Source organism: Cryptotermes secundus, unplaced genomic scaffold (genome assembly GCF_002891405.2).
Source record: "Cryptotermes secundus unplaced genomic scaffold, Csec_1.0 scaffold258, whole genome shotgun sequence".
Taxonomy (NCBI): Eukaryota; Metazoa; Arthropoda; class Insecta; order Blattodea; family Kalotermitidae; genus Cryptotermes; species Cryptotermes secundus.
In genome coordinates this window covers 881122-900422 of record NW_019730106.1, presented here as the reverse complement: position 1 = coordinate 900422, position 19301 = coordinate 881122, and the positions used below count along the sequence as shown (strand labels likewise).

Sequence of the window (19301 nt, the reverse complement as noted above, 5' to 3'; positions counted from 1 at the left end):
TGTAGGCTTATGGTTGGATGTTTCTTACGCGTTGTGTGTTGTGTGTGTGCAGTACACAACACACAACGCGTAAGAAACATCCAACCATAAGCCTACACAACCTCAAGTTGACACTTCCCATCATCGGGACGAATCAACTAGAAGGAGCCGAACATTTTACTTTAAATGTTTTAAAACTTTTAAATATTTTAACATTGACGGCTCAATTTGAGGGCAATTTTCAGATGGAATGCAAGAGTTGTACGTGCATTCAATGCTACTAGAAAGTGTTGTGCTTTTACACTTCGACACCTGTAACAGCGTCCACGCAGCTTACATACTGTGTACATTAAACAACGCCAGTGTTTTCATGTGTTTGTAATACGTGCCTCTGATGATGGTTTCTCTTGAACCGAAACATGTAAGTCAAGTGAGATAAATAAGTGACCTAAAAACATTGTTACACTCGACGGATTTTTCATTGACAATTTGTTCATTTTCATAATAAATTCTAACATCACATACCCAAATATTACCAGTTCATTCAGAATATCAATAATAGTATATATTGTAACAGATTCGATCAATGCGTTGCCAGGCAACAGCACTGTAAACATGGTCCAACATGCAACAGTAGGGGAAGATGTTTTTCTGTAGATCCAACCGACGCGTCAATTGACTGACTGGATAGCTATCACATGATATGTGTTTGCTGTAGCTCCACGTCCGTTCCACGAGAACCATGAGCTGTATGTTCAGAGTGAATTGGAACCAGGAGTATGGAAGACAAGAGGTCAGCCTGCGAGGATTTAATGTGCGATTTTAAGACTTTATGTGTGCAGTAGTACAGTGATATTGGGAGTGTGTGATTTAGTGACACTTTTATAGTTCATGTGTTATAAATCTGTTTCCAGGAAATGGATAGTGAAGATTTGTGGAAATAAACTAAGAAGATTAGTGTGGAGCAATTGTAAATTGTGTAAATCAGCAATACTGTTATAATTAATTGTAGTTATAACCTGTATGTTGTTAATACAGGGTGTATCACAACTCAATGACAAAACTTCAGGAACGGACTCCTCATATAGAGAGAAGAAAAAAGTATATGACAACATGGGTCCAGCAGTGCATATAATTACAGAGTAGTAATTGTGTCTGCACGCCACTGAAAAGAACTGGCGACATGAGTGCTTTCTATCGGTGGATCAGCCTTTCACTGGGAGGACAGCTCTATTATTATCATGACGTCACCTGTGATTACTTCGTGATAAATTTTCCTCTGCCAATTCTTTTCAGTGGCATGCAGACACAATTACTACTCTGTAATTATATGCATTTCTGGACCCATGTTGTCATAAACTTTCTTTCTTCTCTCTACATGAGGAGTCCGTTCCTGAAGTTTTGCCATTGAGTTGTGATACACCCTGTATATCCAGTTACCAATCTGAACCCCGTCTTTAGACACAGATACATGTGAAAATATGAAGACAAGAGAGTATTCATTCAAGACCTACCTTACTTTTACAGTAATTTACAAAATTGCAAAGTATTTAAAACTTGATGCTCTGTATTAACAGTCAACAATTAATTTCAATAATTCTTCACTTCATGGTCCAGGCAATCAGCCTGCTGTGACTTCACATATACATTCCACCTTTTCCAAGGTCTTCTTGGTCTCAGAACTCTTTTGGTAAATACTGCAGAATCTGTTCCAGTATTCCACCACTTCAAGGTCATCATCATCATCATCAGTAATCTGTCAAGACGACAGGTCCACAGTCTCTTTCAAAACAATTCCTCCACTTAATGCGATCTAGAGCTTTCTCCTTCAAATGACAGTATCCTCTTCTGTCCCCAAGGTCATCCAGCATCTTCTTACGTCTTCTTCCTCGTCTTCTTGTCACTTCTATCCGCCCATCTATCTTTCCTTCGATAGCTTCTTTTAGAAGGCAGTTTCTGCGTAAAACATGACCAATCCAATTAGCCTTCCGTTTTCTTATTTCATGTAGGATATTCCTCTGCTCACTGACTCTAATTAACACTTCTTCATTTCTCACATAATCGGTCCAACTGATCTTCTCCATTCTTCTCCAACACCACATTTCGAAACTTTCCAGATGTTTCTGATCTACTGCCCTAAGTGTCCATGTTTCAGCCCCATACAGAGCTATGCTCCAAATGTAGCATTTCACTAGTTTCTTCCTCAAATTTAAGTCCAATTTGCTGGTAAAAAGATTCTTCTTCTTGCTAAATGCAGCTTTTGCCATGGCAATCCTGGATTTAATTTCACAAGTACACCTTCCATCATCTGTTAACAAGCTACCCAAATATTTAAAACATTTCACATTCTCCACTTGTTTTTGGTCTATCTTTATTGTGACTGGGGTTGGTTGTCTCGAAATTTTCATTACTTTTGTTTTCTCCACATTCATTTCCATGCCATAGCACCTTCCAATTTCAATTAGTCTATCAATCATGCCCTGTAGCACAGTTTCTTCCTTAGCCATTAACACAAGGTCATCTGCATATTTCACAGTTTGAATAATTTGCCCTCCTACTTTGAAGTCACCGAGCCCATCCAGAGCTTCCTTGGTAAGGCATTCGCTGTACAAGTTGAACAGAATTGGTGATAAACAGCATCCTTGTCGAACTCCTCTTCCAATCTGCACACTTCCTGTCTCCCCCCTGTCCAGTCGTACTCTAACTTTCTGATCCATGTACAATTTGCTAATCAATCTTCTTTCATGCCAATCGATACCTGTTTCTTTCAGGATCTGCATTAATTTGGTCCAGTTTACCCGGTCAAATGCCTTCTGCCAGTCTATGAAGCAAACACACAGTTCTTCATCTATCTCCAAAGTTCGTTCCGCTATAATTCTCATCATCCCAATTGCATCCCTGGTTCCTTTTCCTCTTCTAAATCCAAACTGATCTTCTCCAAGTACATCCTCTATTTTCCTTTCAATTCTTCTTTTAAGTATCTTTGCTATTATCTTTGCTGTATGTGCAATAAGACTTATTGTGCGATGGTCGCTGCATTTTGTAGCTTTTGTCTTTTTCTTTAAGGCAATCATTGTAACTTCTGTAAAGTCCTTGGGCCACTCTCCACTTTCATATATGGTGTTCATTAGTTTTGTCAGTGTTTTCAAACCACCTTCTCCCAGTAACTTGAGCACATCTCCAGGTACATCATCATCTCCTGTAGCCTTTCCCTTCCTCATTTCCTTGATAGCTTTTTCCACCTCACTTTGTAAAATATATGGTCCTTTCTCGTCTGTATCTACTTCTTCTTCCGGTTCAACTTCTAAGGTTTCTGGCCGATTAGGTCGATCATATAGTTCTGAAATATAATTTTCCCAAATTTTCAGCACTTGCCTCTGATCTACTATTCTATTCCCCTGGGAGTCTTCGATGCCAACATTTTGAATCCCATGATTCTCTTTCCATCCTAGTTCTTTTGTCTTCATGTACATCAAATCATAACGGCCTGTTCTTTGAAATTCCATAATCTCATTACATATCTTCTCAAGATATTCCTTTTTGGCCCTGTCCGTGGCTCTTTTCAATTCATTCCTCAGTCTCCTGTATTTCCTCCTGCCTTCTTCATTGTTGACATTCTTCCATTTCCTTCGCTCCTCCATTTTACTCATCATCTCCTGTGTAACCCATGGTTTTCTTGCTATCTTCTCAACTTTACCTACCAAATCACTGATAGTATCTAACATGCATTCTTTTATATCGTTCCACTGCGCTTCAGCATTTCCGCTTTCACCTTCAATTGCACCGAGTTTCTCTTCTAGAGTCTCTTGCACGCTTTGTCTTTGAGCATATAACTTCTCCAAATCCCATCTGGGTCTGCGCTTTCGAAATCCTATAATTTTCTTCAACCTGGTTCGGAACTTGGCAACCAGCAAGTTGTGGTCAGAGTCAATGTCTGCCCCAGGAAGCGTCTTCACATCCTTCACACTGTTTCTGAATCGATGTTTCACAAGGATGTAGTCCAGCTGATGCCTCTTCCAATCCCCAGGTGCCTTCCATGTGTAAATTCTTCTCTTTGGCTTCTTGAACCAAGTGTTGGTAACAATCAATCCATTTCGTTCACAAAAGTCAATAAGCATTTGACCTCTGTGATTCCGTCTTCCTAGTCCATGTGATCCAACAATATTCTGATATGGTTCATCTCCAACAATGCTGTTCCAGTCTCCCAATATGATGCTGTTTGTGTCTCCTCTTCCATCTTCCTGAAGAATTTCTTCAATTGTGTCATACACTTTTTCCACTTCATCATCTTCATACTCTGATGTTGGCATGTACACTTGTATAATCAGTATATCTACCGGTTCCGCCTTTAACTTCAGAGCAATAATTCTGTCATTACAAGCAATCTTCTTAACAACACCACTTCACTTCAAGGTACCCATCTCAAAAAAGTGTGTATGACCACTGTGATATAAAAGTTGAAATACACTGTTATACAAACTGAGCATGAGGGAGCATCACATGCCAGTGTGCATATGCCCTTCTTTCTGGAAACACTGAAATTCGCTTTCCCCCTTCATTCTAGACTTCTTTGCAAATGCCTCATTTAGCCATGATGGCACAACTGTTTCCAAAGTCATAAAATGCATAAAACTGTAGTTGCAAGGCTATGAGAAGTTAGGCAGTCTGACTATGGTCGTGTGTGGAGAACAAGATGTGAAGCCAGAAATGCTGTGACTTGGAAGTTATTTCGGTGTAAGACATATGAAGAGGGGGGTGCAGTGGCACAGGATGAAGAAAAATAAGGTGATATCAAGATCGTAAATGGCTACTAACAGTGAAACACTAATTGTCCCAAAACATGACACTACAATATACGTAGGACGTACCGAAAGTCATGAGCAACTTTTTTTGCATGCAACCTGGGAACAGCAGACGAAAGAGAGTATGGTGGTAGGTGGAACCAGCTGTTGTGTTAACCTTGAGTGTCTTGTGATGTCAATAGCTTGCATCACGTGACCAGTATCACTCCTTACAAAATGGCTGACGATATGTTGTTTCACCAGTGTGCTGTCATTGAATTTCTTGTGAAAGAGGAAATCCTTGCTGCAGAAATTCACCAGACTTCAGCGTTCTTATGGAAGTGTGCGCATGGGTGCAAGCAGTGTTCGAAGATGGGTGAAACATTTCAAAGATGGGACTACCAGCATCGAAGATGAGCCTCGGATTGGTCGTCCTCGAACAGCCTCAACTGAACGCAACAAGGATAGAGTGGATGAGATCATTCAAGATGACAGGCGTGTGACTGTGGACACAACAGCCCAAAAACTTGGAATAAGGCACAGTGCTGTACACGAGATGATTGAAAGCTTGGGCTACAGGAAAGTTTGTGCTCATTGGGTCCCGCGGTTATTGACTGAAGACGACAAAGGTCAGCGAAAAGCCATCACCTCAGAACTGCTGCAGAGATATCAACACGAAGGCGATGATTTTTTGCTCTGTATTGTGACAGGTGACAAAAGCTGGTTTCACTATTTTGAGCCTGAAATGAAATGGCACCATTTGCATTCTCCGTCAAAAAAGAAGGCAAAGACAGTGCCATCAGCTGCGAAAGTGATGGACACAGTCTTCTGGGATGCAGAGGGGTTTATTCTGGCTGAATTTCTGGAACCTGGGCACACCATCAATGCTGCTCGTTATGTCCAGACGCTGCACAACCTCTGTCATGCATTGCGCGATAAACATCCGGGACGAAACATCATCATCCTGCATGACAATGCTCGCCCCACATTGGAAGCAATTGCAAAGATGGGGTGGGAAGTTCTTCCACGTATAGCCCTGATCTGGCAACCTCCAACTACCATCTTTTCGGATTTGTGAAGGATCAGCTGCGTGGACAACGTTTTGAGACAAGGGAGGCAATTCAGAAAGCAGTGCGTCAGTGTCTTTGGATGGCTGGAAGAGAATTTTACAGAAGGAGAATTTTCAAACTCCCAGAACGCTGGGAGAAATGTGTACAAAGAAGTGGTGATTATGTGGAAAAATAAAGAAAGGTCTGTAGATTGAGGTGGTGTATTTGGTTTGTCAATTAAAAATCATGTTACTTTACAAAAAATTGTTGCTCATGATTTTTAGTACAACCCTCGTATATAGCTGGGGTGGGCTCACTTATTTATTTACAGTGGAACCTTGCTTAACGAGCACCTCTCATAAAAAGCAAAACAAAGTGGAAAAAACTGACTTGCATAACGAGTGACAAGAGGGGAAGTCCAGGATTGTGCGCTTGCTACATCAGTCTGTGTTTAGCACTCGTTCTGCTAGCATGTTAGTGTCGCTTGTGATCACACATTTTTCCAAACTTGTGTTCAGGCATATTATTTGTGATTTTTTTTTGTGCAAAGTTTAATAACCCTTGCAAAAATGTCCCCAAGGAAAAAGCCGCAAAAAGACAGCCATAAGAGAATAAAAATAACCTTAGAAATGAAACGTAAAATCATTGAAAAGCGAGAATGAGGTGTGAGCGTGGCTGATCCAGCACACACATACAATCGGTCTACATCAACGATTTTCACGATTTGGTGTTGCATTATGTTTCACAGCAAGAAGTTGTGGAGGAGAGTGTGTCAGAGGAGGAGGAGGAGGAGGTAACAGCGAAGCAACAATCTTCTGGCGCAATTAGAGAAATGCTGAAACCATGGGAAACTGTTGCATCATACATTGAGAAGCATCACCCTAATAAGGCAGTGGCTATGCGCGCTACAAATTTATTTAATGATACTGCTGTGTTGCATTTTCACCAAATTTTGAAGCGTCAGCAAAAACAAATGTCTCTTATACAGCCTTCATGTATCACAAATAATAAACTAATTATTTCGATTTTTTTTTCTGCAAATCGAATTCGCATTCCAGGTTGGTTCATTCCATATAGAAGAAAAGATGAAGATGATTCATGCTCCTTAACAATGCATATATATTTTTCTTTGAATAAACGTTGTACATAACATTTTTTTAGTATTTTTTCGGCATGGAACGCATTATTGTATTTTACATTAATTTACATGGGAAAAATTGTTTCACATTACGAGTAAGATTCTGGAACGAATTATGCTCATTAAGCGAGGTTCCACTGCATTTTTTATGACTTATTTAATGACATTACCAATATTTCAAACTATGCAGTGATAATTTTAATTTCATGCATCCTGCTGTGTTACAATATGTACAACCTCTTTATTTGACTGTCACAACACAGCAAATATAGAACATGTAGCAGAACTATACTGAGCATTGTCCTTGAAGTTCTATATTTCCTGTGTTGTGACGATCAAATAAAGAGGTTGTATATACAGTGATAAATGGTTGGATGATGAATGATTGGAAAGGATGTGGTCTAATTTGAGGTCCTACTGGCATTTACCTGGAGGGACTTATGAAAACTACAGACCTCCTACGATACCTCAGTAACATCCTACCTAAACAATTTCAATTTCTAAGATACTTCCAACCATACAGGAATCTGATGTACCGTTTACCCTTACCGGATCAGCTAATATGATGACTCGCACTGTTGCTTTCCCTGGTGTGTCCAGTGATATAAGTGGTGTCAATATCTTGTGGTTTGTGGCTTTAATCTTTTCATCTATTTGTGGCTGTTCTTTAAAAGGGCATGAAAAGGCAATGCGTCCATATGCCTTGGCATGCTCCACAGTGGTACCTTTCAAATAGAAATAAAATCAATTTCTACCTCACAGGAAACAAAATGTGTTTCCATTACAAAGACCAACTGGTTAATTCTATATAGGGAAATAACTGCTGCTTATTCTAAGAAAGATAAAAAATGCATTCTAGGCAAAATATGAACACAAAAGACGTAAATTTTTCTGTGTGCTTATTAACTAATCACAACGCTATTAAGATCCATGAGGGAGTGAAGATATACGTAGGTAAGTCAACAAGTAAGTTACAAATGGATAAAGAACTTAAACAAATAAGAGTATTGATTTGAAAATTGCTTTTATTTTTCAACATAATCTCCCTTTACATTGAGGCACTTGTCCCATCATTTCACAAGCCCCTGAAAACCAGCAGCATAAAATTCTTTGGGCTGCTGTCGGAACCGGGCAGTGACTTCCCTTTACATGGAACATTTACATCCTGAGGATGTTACAGTAGGAGACATAAATGCTGACTCCTACTGTAACATCCTCAGGAACCTTCGTAAGGCCATTCAACGGAAGCGACCAGGACTCCTCACCAAAGGCGTGTTGCTCTTGCATGACAACACGTGTCCCCGTACTGCCAACAAGACAAATGAGATGCTGTGAAATTTCAAGTGGGAAGCCCTCAAGAATCCTCTGTATAGCCCCAACCTTGCTCCAAGCGACTTCCATTTGTTCGGCCCTCTTAAACATCATCTTTCGGCTGAACATTTTCCCAATGATGAAGCTGTAGAAAGGGAAGTCTCCGCCTGGTTCCGACAGCAGCCCAAAGAATTTTATGCTGCTGGTCTTCAGGGGCTTGTGAAACGATGGGACAAGTGCCTCAATGTACAGGGATTTTATGTTGAGAACTAAAAGTATTTTTCAAACCAGTATTCTTATTTGTTTAAGTTCTGTATCCATTTGTAGCTTACTTATTGATTTACTCTCATAGATGGTATATACAGTGATCAGTGTGCTTTACAAGATAAAGTTCATGTTTAAGGACTAGCACTGTGCCATATGACCTACAGTCATTTTGAAATCTCAATCTCAATACTGTCAGTTGAGTTACTTGTTTTACAAGGGCTATTCAGAAAGTAACCTCTGGTGAGCTGTTAATAAAACAAGCAATGAGAATGAAATAGTATATAAAAGTATGTAAATACTCGAGTTATTTCTCAATGTAGTCACTGCCAGAATTGAGGCACTTGTATTAAGAAATTAGTTCTTGTATGCCTGTGTCAAAGAAGTCTGCCACCTGTGAGCTCAGCCACATTTGAACACCTTCCATCAACTCCTCTTTACTGTGGAAGAGCTGTGATCCCAACAAGTTCTTCAGGTGGGTAAACAGGTGGTAGTCACTCGGAGTGAGATCAGGGCTGTAAGAAGGGTGGTCAAACAACTCCCAGTTGAATGCTCCAGCAGTGCTGAGTGTGAACGGCTGTATGTGGGTGCTCACTGTAATGGAGAAACACTACACTGTGTGTCAGCATTCCACACCTTTCGTTCTGATTGGCCCTACAGTGTTTTTTATCGTTTCACATACAATACACTTGTGACATTATTGTGGTCCCTTGTTGCATGAATTCCAACATTAGAACTCCTTTCCTCCTCTTGAAAACAGTTACCATCAATCAGCTTTCAGGCACACAACGTTTGTTTAAACGTTTTTGGCTTGTTTGATGAATGTGTGTGCATCCACTGATTTGACTGCTCTTTGTCTTCAACATTTACAAATGAAATCCAGGTTTCATCACCTGTTACTCATACAATCAGACTGAGAAATCCATTGCCATCTTTATGGTTATCACTCTAAAAAAAGTTAAAACAAAGCTGAAGAGTGCATGAAATTTGTGGAAATTCACACAAAAGTTCTAAAATTCTGAAGTGCCATTTTTCACAATTTTCTTGGTCAACCCTTTGCACAAAATCACCAATCATTACAGATGGCTGGCCAGCTGCTTTGCTCTTCATCGTGAACATTTGTTTGCCCACCCATCTTTGAACATTCTACACCACTGTCTTACAGTTACTTCACTCACTACATGTTCGCTGTAAACTGCCACACATAATTCATGATGGATTTCCAGAGCACTCATGTTTTTATCGTGAAGAAGGCGATTAACAGCGAGAATCTCACAGCTGGTGGGATTATCAACTGCAGGACACATCATAACTCACTCTGTAGAGGCAAGAACATATACCAGGTGACCAGTTATGTCATGTGATGCTACCTTGCATGCACAAGCTCTTCCCTACTCTAATATTTGTTGCCTAAAACAAACGGATGTTACTTTCTGAATGGTCCTCGCATGGTTTGATGTCATCAAGTCTTGATTATATCGTAATGGCCGGAGAACACATGTTGCAAGAACAGCCTCCAAAGCAAAGGAATGGGGGTGCACCATTAGGCTATTCGGGACGAACAACCTTAAGGAGGGAGCAGCGTGACATGTTGCGCAATGGAGGACAACCCCTCCCTACCCAGCAGTGATGTGGCAACTCTGGCCACAGTGACGTGGTGGATGAGTCAGTGCTCCGCCCCCCCCCTCCGGAGTGACATAACACGCAACACACCTGTGACACGGGTAACAGCCAACAGCGGTACCGATTGCATAACAGGCAAGCGCTGCGACTATATAAGTGAACCACACTGCCTACGGAGTTGAGTTGAAATGTGGCCGTTGCCGAGTGCAGTTGAAGTCAGTTAAAGCGTATCAGCCGCCGAAGTGAGTTCTCCAGTCAGCAGTGAACGAGTTAGTGTGTGTTAAGGAGTGGCACCGTGAAATATAGCAGCCGCCGAAGACAGTGAGTGTGTGAGAGAGAGAGACTTGTAAAGCTCCCGTAATGAATACGTGTAGACTACTGAAGACAGAGTGAATTGATTTGCGAATGGAGTTATAAATTGTGAAACCCCGCAACAGTGTGAACAGATTATTGTGATTAGGGTTATAAAGTGTGAAACCCCACAACTATGTTATAAATAATTGTAGCCGAGACTGGTAGGTTGTTAAATAAACCAATTAACAATCCAAACAGCGTCTTCAGTAACAAAACACGTTACAGTATGTAACAAAGTGTCAATTTAACATCACTCTTCTTCCTGAAGACTGCTTCTCCCACTTATGCTGTTACATGTTACTTCCATCAGTGTTGCAATATCTACTGATTTGAATTGTTTGCTAAGTTTAAGAAATAAGGTAAAATAAAAATATGTAAAGGCAGTAATATATCAAGTGCAAACTTTGCATTCTAAATAGCAACACTTTTTGGAAGTGAAACTTGGCAGAGAACAAGAAGCAGTCATGTAGAAATTTGTAAATACCTATAACTTACTGTACAAATTTTTAGTACTTGCAAAACTAAGTTTTGAAATGACAAACACACCAAAAATTTTGTTATGTAACAGACTGGGAACTCACTATGCTATCACCTTGTTTCACTACTAAACTGAAAGATGATTTAGAATACTGAATACTTCTAAACTGTCTAAGATGTTAACAGTTGCTTTCTATGTGAGACAAAAATATATATAGTGGAAATACCATTTAGTGTTCCTCAAGTTAAGGTTTCCCTCATGTTATGCTCAACTTCAATGATCCCATTTCCGCCTTCAAAATTATCCTCAGTTTAGCATTAAAATCCACTGCTCCCCTAAAAAGCCTTAAATTATATAATATATTATATAACAATATATTCTTACCAATGTCTTCAAGTTCCAGCTTGGTCTGATCATCAGAAAATCCAAGAAGAACCTTGTTGTCATTCTGACTGTAGATTTTCAACCCAAGAATTCCATTCCAATAATCAATTGACTGCTGCAAATTAGAGCTAGCTAGGGCCACCTTTTCAACAGGATCTTTGATCAAATAATTCATGATTAGAAATAATAACACACAACAAACATATTTTATGATACAAATGACTGTTCTATGAAATGTGACAGATGTAGCCTGCCAGAATGTTCCATCAGACTAACATACGGTAATGATCTCGATTATATGCATCACATCCTACACAGAAGATGCCAATCATTATAGCCACCAATATGAGAACCTCAAATCCTTCATATTTTATGATCCTTATATGCTCTCACAAGTTAAAATATGTCTGCTACATAAATTAAACCTTTAAATAACAACTCTTTAAAATGTTACATATAATTCAAACCACAAGCTTTGATACCACACACCAAAACAAATTTCTGACATTCATCTAGTAACAAAATCACTTGAGCAGCAAAAGCAGAAAAAAGATTGGAAAGGGTGTACCCAAACTGTAGAACACAGAATTACCCACAGCCTTCTTTGGAGTTTAATATCACCTGCTTAAGAAGGAATGAGAATAATAAAATACAAATCAGTGAAAAGTCTCCCATATAATTCAATTCAATATCAAATTTCAACAATGTGTTGAAGGGTTCATGGGATACACTAACAAGCCCATTTATGGCCCTATGTGAAGCAGGCTTTCTTAAGAATCAATATAGCCAAAAATAAAAAATGCACAAGATTTAGTGAAACTCTCAGTCGCCCACTAATGGAGCTGAGCCCTTCTTGAAAAGCTGCCATCTGTGCAGCTACTCAAAAATTTGCCAGCATTTTATGGAACCCAGAGGTTCATTACTGTGTTCGCAAAAGACCTCTACTGGTTCCAATCCAGAGCCAGAGCTATCCAATCCATACCATCCCAACCTCTCTCTCTAAAATCCATTTTAATACTGTCCACCCACCTACGTCTTGGTCTCCCCAGTGGTCTCCTTCCTTCCGGCTTTCCCACCAATATCTTATATTCAATCGTCGTTGCCACCATTCATGCTACAGACCCTGCCCATCTCATCCTCCTTGACTCGATGACTCTGATTATACTTGGAGAAGCGTACAAGTTATGAAGCTCTTCATTATGCAATTTCCTTCAACCTAGTCTGGCACGCAAAAAAAAAAACTGTGAAAGGGCTTATGAGATACATGGAAATGTCTATTTATAGCCTCACACAACCTGTGCTTTCTTATGGATCAATATGGCTGAAAATCGGAATTGTAAAATAATTTCTGGTGAAAGTCTAATTCTGAGCTTCGATAAAATCTGTGAAATGATTTATGGGATATGTGGATATGTCCATTTACAGTCTCATCTAAACTAAGTTAACTGTGGTTCAATATGGTTAAAAATCAGACTGCCCAGTAACTTCTGGTTATAGTCGCCCATCTCTCCAAAAGTGTTAAGTCCTGATTTTGGGCCCCAGACAGCTGAAGAGACATGACTTTCACAGAGAATGTTCTTTTCTATTCTGAGAAGACTGTCTAAAAAACTAAGGTATACACCAAACCTTGGAAATGTTGTCAGATAAGAGTCAAACCTTAACCCAATATTCACTACAGAAGGCCAATGAGGTGTGAAAACTATTCTCTTTGTAATATTCTTGCCTCCTTCCCAGCCCAATTTTCTTTCTTAAGGGAAAAAGTAGGCTCATGATATCACTATTCTGTCAACTCTTTTGAAAAATTGACTTTCATGTCATAACGGTATTAATGTTGTGCTGTCAAAGTCTACATTAACCTTATAATTTTTAATTTTGTATAGTTAGTAATATCAACATTGTGCATGAAATTGGAGTGATTCTAGTGCCACTTTAATGTATGGTCCTCAAATGATTTATAATAACAGATTTAAAAAAATATGTAATCTCTGATCAACCAGTTCTTTTTATAGAACATAAAGCAAAAACACTGTGCAGTCTTCTTAAGAATTTCATTTAGCTTTCAGATTGGCAGTGATAATTACTGGATAAGGAGTGGAAACAAGAATATGAAATATTGTGTGCAGAAAGATTATACACATACCAGCAAATTATGTTCAAGTTAAAAGATAATTACAAATATGGCAAGAGTACAAAACTTTGAGGATACGTTTGACAAATTTAACACACACAGAATCTGTACTTACACACCAACTTCTTCCTCCCAATACTACTACTGCTGCCCTCACAACCACCACCAATCTATAATATATCTGCAATTGCAAGCAATAAAAGCATTTTGATTTGAGCAGGAGTCAATCCAACAACTGTCTCTGTATATACCGAGGAATGCTAACCTATGAGTTCAACTGCTTTTATTGTGGGACTGTAAACTTAACATTGCCGGTCACGGTAGCCGAGCGGTCTAAGGCATGCACTGTCTTCGCTCACTCGGAAGCCGAGATCGTGGGTTCGAATCCCACTCAGGGCATGGATGTTTGTGTGCGTTTTTCTGTGTTTGTCTACAGGTAGAGGCCTTGCGACGAGCTGATCACTCGCCCAAGGAGTCCTACCATATATGTAAGATCTAGAAAAACCGAAGCGAAAGGAGAATTTTGTGGAGGTAGGCCTAGGCCCACCGGGGCTGTAGTGCCAGGAGAAAAAAAAACTTAACATTACATAAAAATAACAAGATATGTGAAACTGAAAGTCCTGCGCTTTGAGTTCTGCCTGGAACTCCTAGTCTCTCATGCCTCTTGTATGCATTATTTACAGCACTTTTAAAAAGACACATCCCTGAAAACAGCATGCTACAAATTGTGGGTTTTACAGATCACAGTCACCTGAAGGCATCACATAATATTCTACTGACTTTACAACATAACTGTCTGACAAAGTACATATATTTCATTTCACATGACCTGATCCTCACCAGACTCATATCATGGAGACAGGAGACTGAGCTAGAACAAGAAGAAAGCAGTTTTCTGGGATGTGGCGCCATGGAGATATTGTGTTAAGTGACGTTTCAGAGGAACGTATCGCCTCCATCTTCAGGACAGAATAAAAATAAGAAATCTGTGTGCTAGTTCACATGCAGATTTCTTCTTCTTCTGACCTGAATATGGAGGCGATACGTTCCTCTGAAATGGTCAGTTAACACAATATCTACACGGTGCCACATCCCAGAAGACTGCTTTCTTCATAGTCACTGCCATGAAAACCTCAAGAGATAGAACAAGTTTACATAATGATTAGAAGTTCTATGAAGCTGCATTTCATGGATGTTAGTATGAGAGCAGAGGACAGAAATCCGGCCAACACATCAAGCAATGCAAAAAAAAAAAAAATCAACTATGCAGCTGGCATATTCTACCTTTGTCTAATGGTTGGGGTTCATTAATGAGTAAGAATCTGTAGCCTCCAGGAGCCTCCAAAACATGATGTCCACCCTCCTCTTTCAAAGGCCAGCCTTGGGCTTTGGCTCTCTCTATAGCTTCTTTAGATCGTATTGTCAATCCCAATAAGTCATTTCCCTTGTCATATGATGTAACACCATAATTGTATGTCAGTTCCACAACAAAGTGAGTATCTTCTGGGCCATACCCAACCATGGTCTTACTCCACCTATTGTCATATGGACTAAAAGAAAAACAAATATACACACAATCTTATGTAATGAGACAAAAACTACATATAATGCATAAATGTATGCTACAATAAATATGTTACCCAATTCAAACTACGTATAACCAGGCACCTCATAAGGAAGTGATTCTTGTACTGGTAGTGACAGTGGTAGTGATAGGTTTTACAAAATACCAAACAATTACATAAAATTACTGCCTACTGCTCTGAAACCTGTATACAATAACTGAAAAAGTTAATTTTCATCTAAAGTGGTTTCTCAATACTAGGTTAGAGATTTTAAATTTAACATGTCATATAATACCTTCTTTCATAGTATAACAAATGACAGGATTAGGGGAGAAATGTATGGTTAACTCTGTGATGGACCAAAACTGTCACCAGCCACTAATTTGTAAAGAAGCCAGAAGTTATGACCTTCGGTTTACACATTACAGCTAAAACCATGTGTTGGTTTGTGAAAACTGGTGACAAATCTGTGGACTCAATTTGGGCCAAAGGGTTTTGCTCTGGAGTAAAATTTGACCACCAGTTTTCTTACCAATATGAAGTTATGTTCTCATGTGAAAAAGGGATGTCCTATTGCATCACGCCATCCATTAATAAATATCTCATTAATGACAGGAGTCTTCACCATCAATCTAGTTTCATCTCCCAGTGACAGATATTGTGTGTCCACCATTACAGAAAAGATAAAACAACTTCATAATAGTGTCACGTGACCTGAGTTCAGGGGCGGAGCATACATGTGTACCTGTTTCTGGACACTTTTCAACTTCAACACCCCACCAATCGGTTTCTAGATTCTTTGTGAGCTGCGCACCCTACAGTACCAGCCGAAGATGACTGTGTACCTGTGAGATGTTTCTAGAAGGCCTTAATCTGTACGAAAGTGTTGTGGAGTTCTCAAGAGAGCTATCAAATCCCATCATGAACTTGGAAGCAGCATACAGCAGGTGTGTGTAAACAGATATGAAATAGTGTGGATCGCTCGACATGAAGTTACTTCAATGATGGCAGTGTGAGATGCAAGAATAGGACAGTACAATGGCATACAGTAAAACAGTACTGGAAAAGAACAAACTGAGAATTTCTGGGTTTCTGGACTTTATCCATCATCTAGTATCTAAAAACACCAGAGAACACAATGTTTCGGACTCTGGATGTTTCCACCCTCAGGTGAGGCTGAAGACACCTACTCTGTTGTGTCTCTTAGAAAGAGCTAATCTCAATCACTGGACAGAAACAGATCCAGTTTCCAAAACGTTGTGTTCTCTAATGCTTTTTTTAGAATACCAGACAATTGATAAAGTTCAAAGACCGGTAATTGTGAGTGTCATATGGAACCCTTTAGAATCTATAAGAATAAGCTGCCATCGAGATCTTCAGTGGCTACTGAAATTGAGACAATAAATATCCTGATGCACAATAAACATTACAATATGGTGACCATATAATAATTGTTGCTGAGTTTAAGCGTTGTTTCCAGTTGCTGAACCCAATATGAAACATTCCAACTCACTAAATCCTCCTAACATATCACTGAATTTAGGTTTTATCCAATGTTACTAGCCTTACCATACACAATTCTAATTACATAACTCACTGGCCACTGTGAAAATGTATGCAGATAAAATTATAGTGTATTAAGCACCAACTAGATCTAGATGATATTTTTCAGATGACAAACCCCCTATATTAGGGTGGTACAGTGTATACTGTAAAGATATGCACGAGAATTAGATGTAAAACTGACAATTTCCCTATCCAAATGGTTGTAATACCTGTATGTATGGATTGTTGAATGATAATAAAATGAAATAAAATGAAATGAAAAACTCTGATAGTTACCCATTGCATGCAGCATCACAGCCTTCTTTGAACTCCTCGTGCCTCAGGACCTTAAAACAAGATTTATAGGTGCTCTTAAAAAAAAAAAAAACACACTTCTGCAAACCAATAATAAAATCTACACTTGCATCCCAGTATGGAGGGGGGGGGGGGCATGATCCATTTTTGACACCAGAATCTGTATACTGTCACCATGCATGTTTGAGATCAGACTGTGATCTTCTGGGTTGGGACACTTGGTAGTCTTGTAGGCTGATACAAGTATTTTGGAGCTACAACTGTCTTGGGTCACACAGGCAGGTTCCAAGGACAGTGATCACTTATATCTACTGGAGGGACAGAACCAAGTCACAGCCAATAAAAAGTGATAATAAGAGCTATTTTCAGGACCACAATATTATCATAACAAGAAGGAAATGGAATAAAAAAAAACCCTTTTAAGGGCCCTTGTTCCCTCAGGAGGAAGTATCTTGTCCATTGAGAAAACCTCCCTTTCCTTCAGGAAGTGGATAAGAACCTTCCATAACCTGCTCAAAGAAAAGCCATCTTTCCTCTTCATGTCAATAGGGTGCAGCTCAATCACTATCACTTCCCTTATGATCCAGATGCTGCATCTTACCCTCTACCTGAATATGAAACTACAGTCATATTGTGACCTTCTGGGTTACAATACCAGGTAATCAGTACCCACCTACCATACCGCAGTGTGTCACAACCCAAAAGACCACAGTGTAAACAATTTTGCAAATATGAAACTTAAACTTAAACTTATACTTTAGAGGAAGTATGAGTTTGAATGGGGAAAAACAGAATTGTGATGAGAAACTGAAACCCTCCTGACCACTGGCAGGTTACTATATATATACACACACTTATGTAATTTCTTCTATTCCTGTTCCTACCCCTGTGCAAAAATAAATTTGAATTTTAGTTGTTGAGTCCCACTTAAAAAAAAAAGAGTTCTTAGATCTTCCATACAATTTGAAATTATATGCACCTTTCAAGAGATCCCTCTATTTAAAAAAAAAGAAGAAGAAGAAGAAATGAATGCAAACAAATGCATAACTTTCGTAACACAATGTGCAAATTGGGCAAAGGGTTGTGGGGGTTGGGTTGATCCCACTTCATTTCATTTGGCTTAGTTAAACACCGGGATGGGTGCAGTAATATGCAATTTACGCCTACAGTGATACTAAGCTACGAATTAATTTACGACTAGAGGTGAACTGTATGCTTTCAGACTCAATTTCACGCCGAATTTCCGCTCAGTTATAAACGTCACAACGCAAGAGAATTACTTACCTTCATGCCCAAGATCTCCCGATAAAACTTCGAAGTCAATGTTCTATCTGCTACTTTAAAAACAAAATGCAAAGCTCTCCCTGATATCATTTTTATTACTGAGTGATAAAATACTGCGAATTACTTAAATAAATTTTATACAACCAGAACATCAATTCGTTCCACTCAACTCAACCAAGGCACCAACTCATGCGCGACGCGCTCCACAACCTCCACAAAGATAGCATTATGCAAAAGTAATCCTTGACCACTGACATTCCTCGACAGTTGCCTGCCAATTTTCTGCCGACCATAGACAACTTCTGAAGCACCAACACTACAAACGCAAATTTCCCAAGCTACTGCAGGCCAGCAAAGTACATCACGGATTATGAGCAGCTGGATGATATTATCTGAGGAGTTCTGTCTTTTGGGCTTTACTGCCATGCAGTCCAGTGAAAGTCAACCGATGTTTCGAAGGAATATATCACCTCCATCTTCAGGGTAGAAGAATAAACTGAGCAAGAAGCCCTGGATCCATGCTTTGCTTACTCTGCAACTCTGAAGAGGAAGGCAATATGTTCATCTGAAATGCTAGCTGGCTTTCATAGGACTACATGACATTATATCCCAGATCATGTAACTCTTAAAAGACATCCTTGTGAGAATCTCAGATCACTTGTATCTTTGAAACCCTGTGTCTGGTACCTTGATAATGATCACTACTGTTTCACATCCTCTCTCCTTCTCTTACCTTCCTACCTCACCCAACAATACCAAAAACAGACCGTTCTAACTGCAGTATTCCTGTGAATGAATTGTTGCCATGAGAAGAAATAAATTCCGAAGTTGCAAAAGACTTACTGCTTCCATTTTCAGTGCAAAAGTGAAGACAGCTGAGTTTAACAGTATTATGCTTTTCATTTCCATGCAGAGAAAAATGCAAGTTTATATCCAATTTACACAATCCAACAGATTCAATATTTCATTAATATTGTCATAAATGTGTCAAAATAGATTACAGTATTTTTCTTTTCATGCATAAGTCAAACGGTGGTAACAGACACTGAAAGTCCAGTGCTGTTAATACTGAAGCCCATCTCTTGAGAATTCTGGGTCAGGTC

General features: G+C 39.3%; 1 protein-coding gene across 1 annotated transcript in view; it reads right to left on the bottom strand.

The window, feature by feature from the left end:
* LOC111866037 (glyoxalase domain-containing protein 4) overlaps window positions 1-18468 on the bottom strand; it is a 20418-nt gene extending 1950 nt beyond the window's left edge. The window contains exons 1-5 of the mRNA XM_023854545.2: window positions 18199-18468; window positions 16897-16946; window positions 14774-15039; window positions 11362-11517; window positions 7497-7672 (exon numbers count right to left, since the gene is read on the bottom strand). Of these exons, the coding sequence (XP_023710313.1) occupies window positions 7497-7672; window positions 11362-11517; window positions 14774-15039; window positions 16897-16946; window positions 18199-18288 (738 nt within the window). The 5' untranslated portion in view covers window positions 18289-18468. The remainder of the gene's footprint in view (window positions 1-7496; window positions 7673-11361; window positions 11518-14773; window positions 15040-16896; window positions 16947-18198) is intronic.
* Between the last annotated feature and the right edge of the window lie 833 nt (window positions 18469-19301).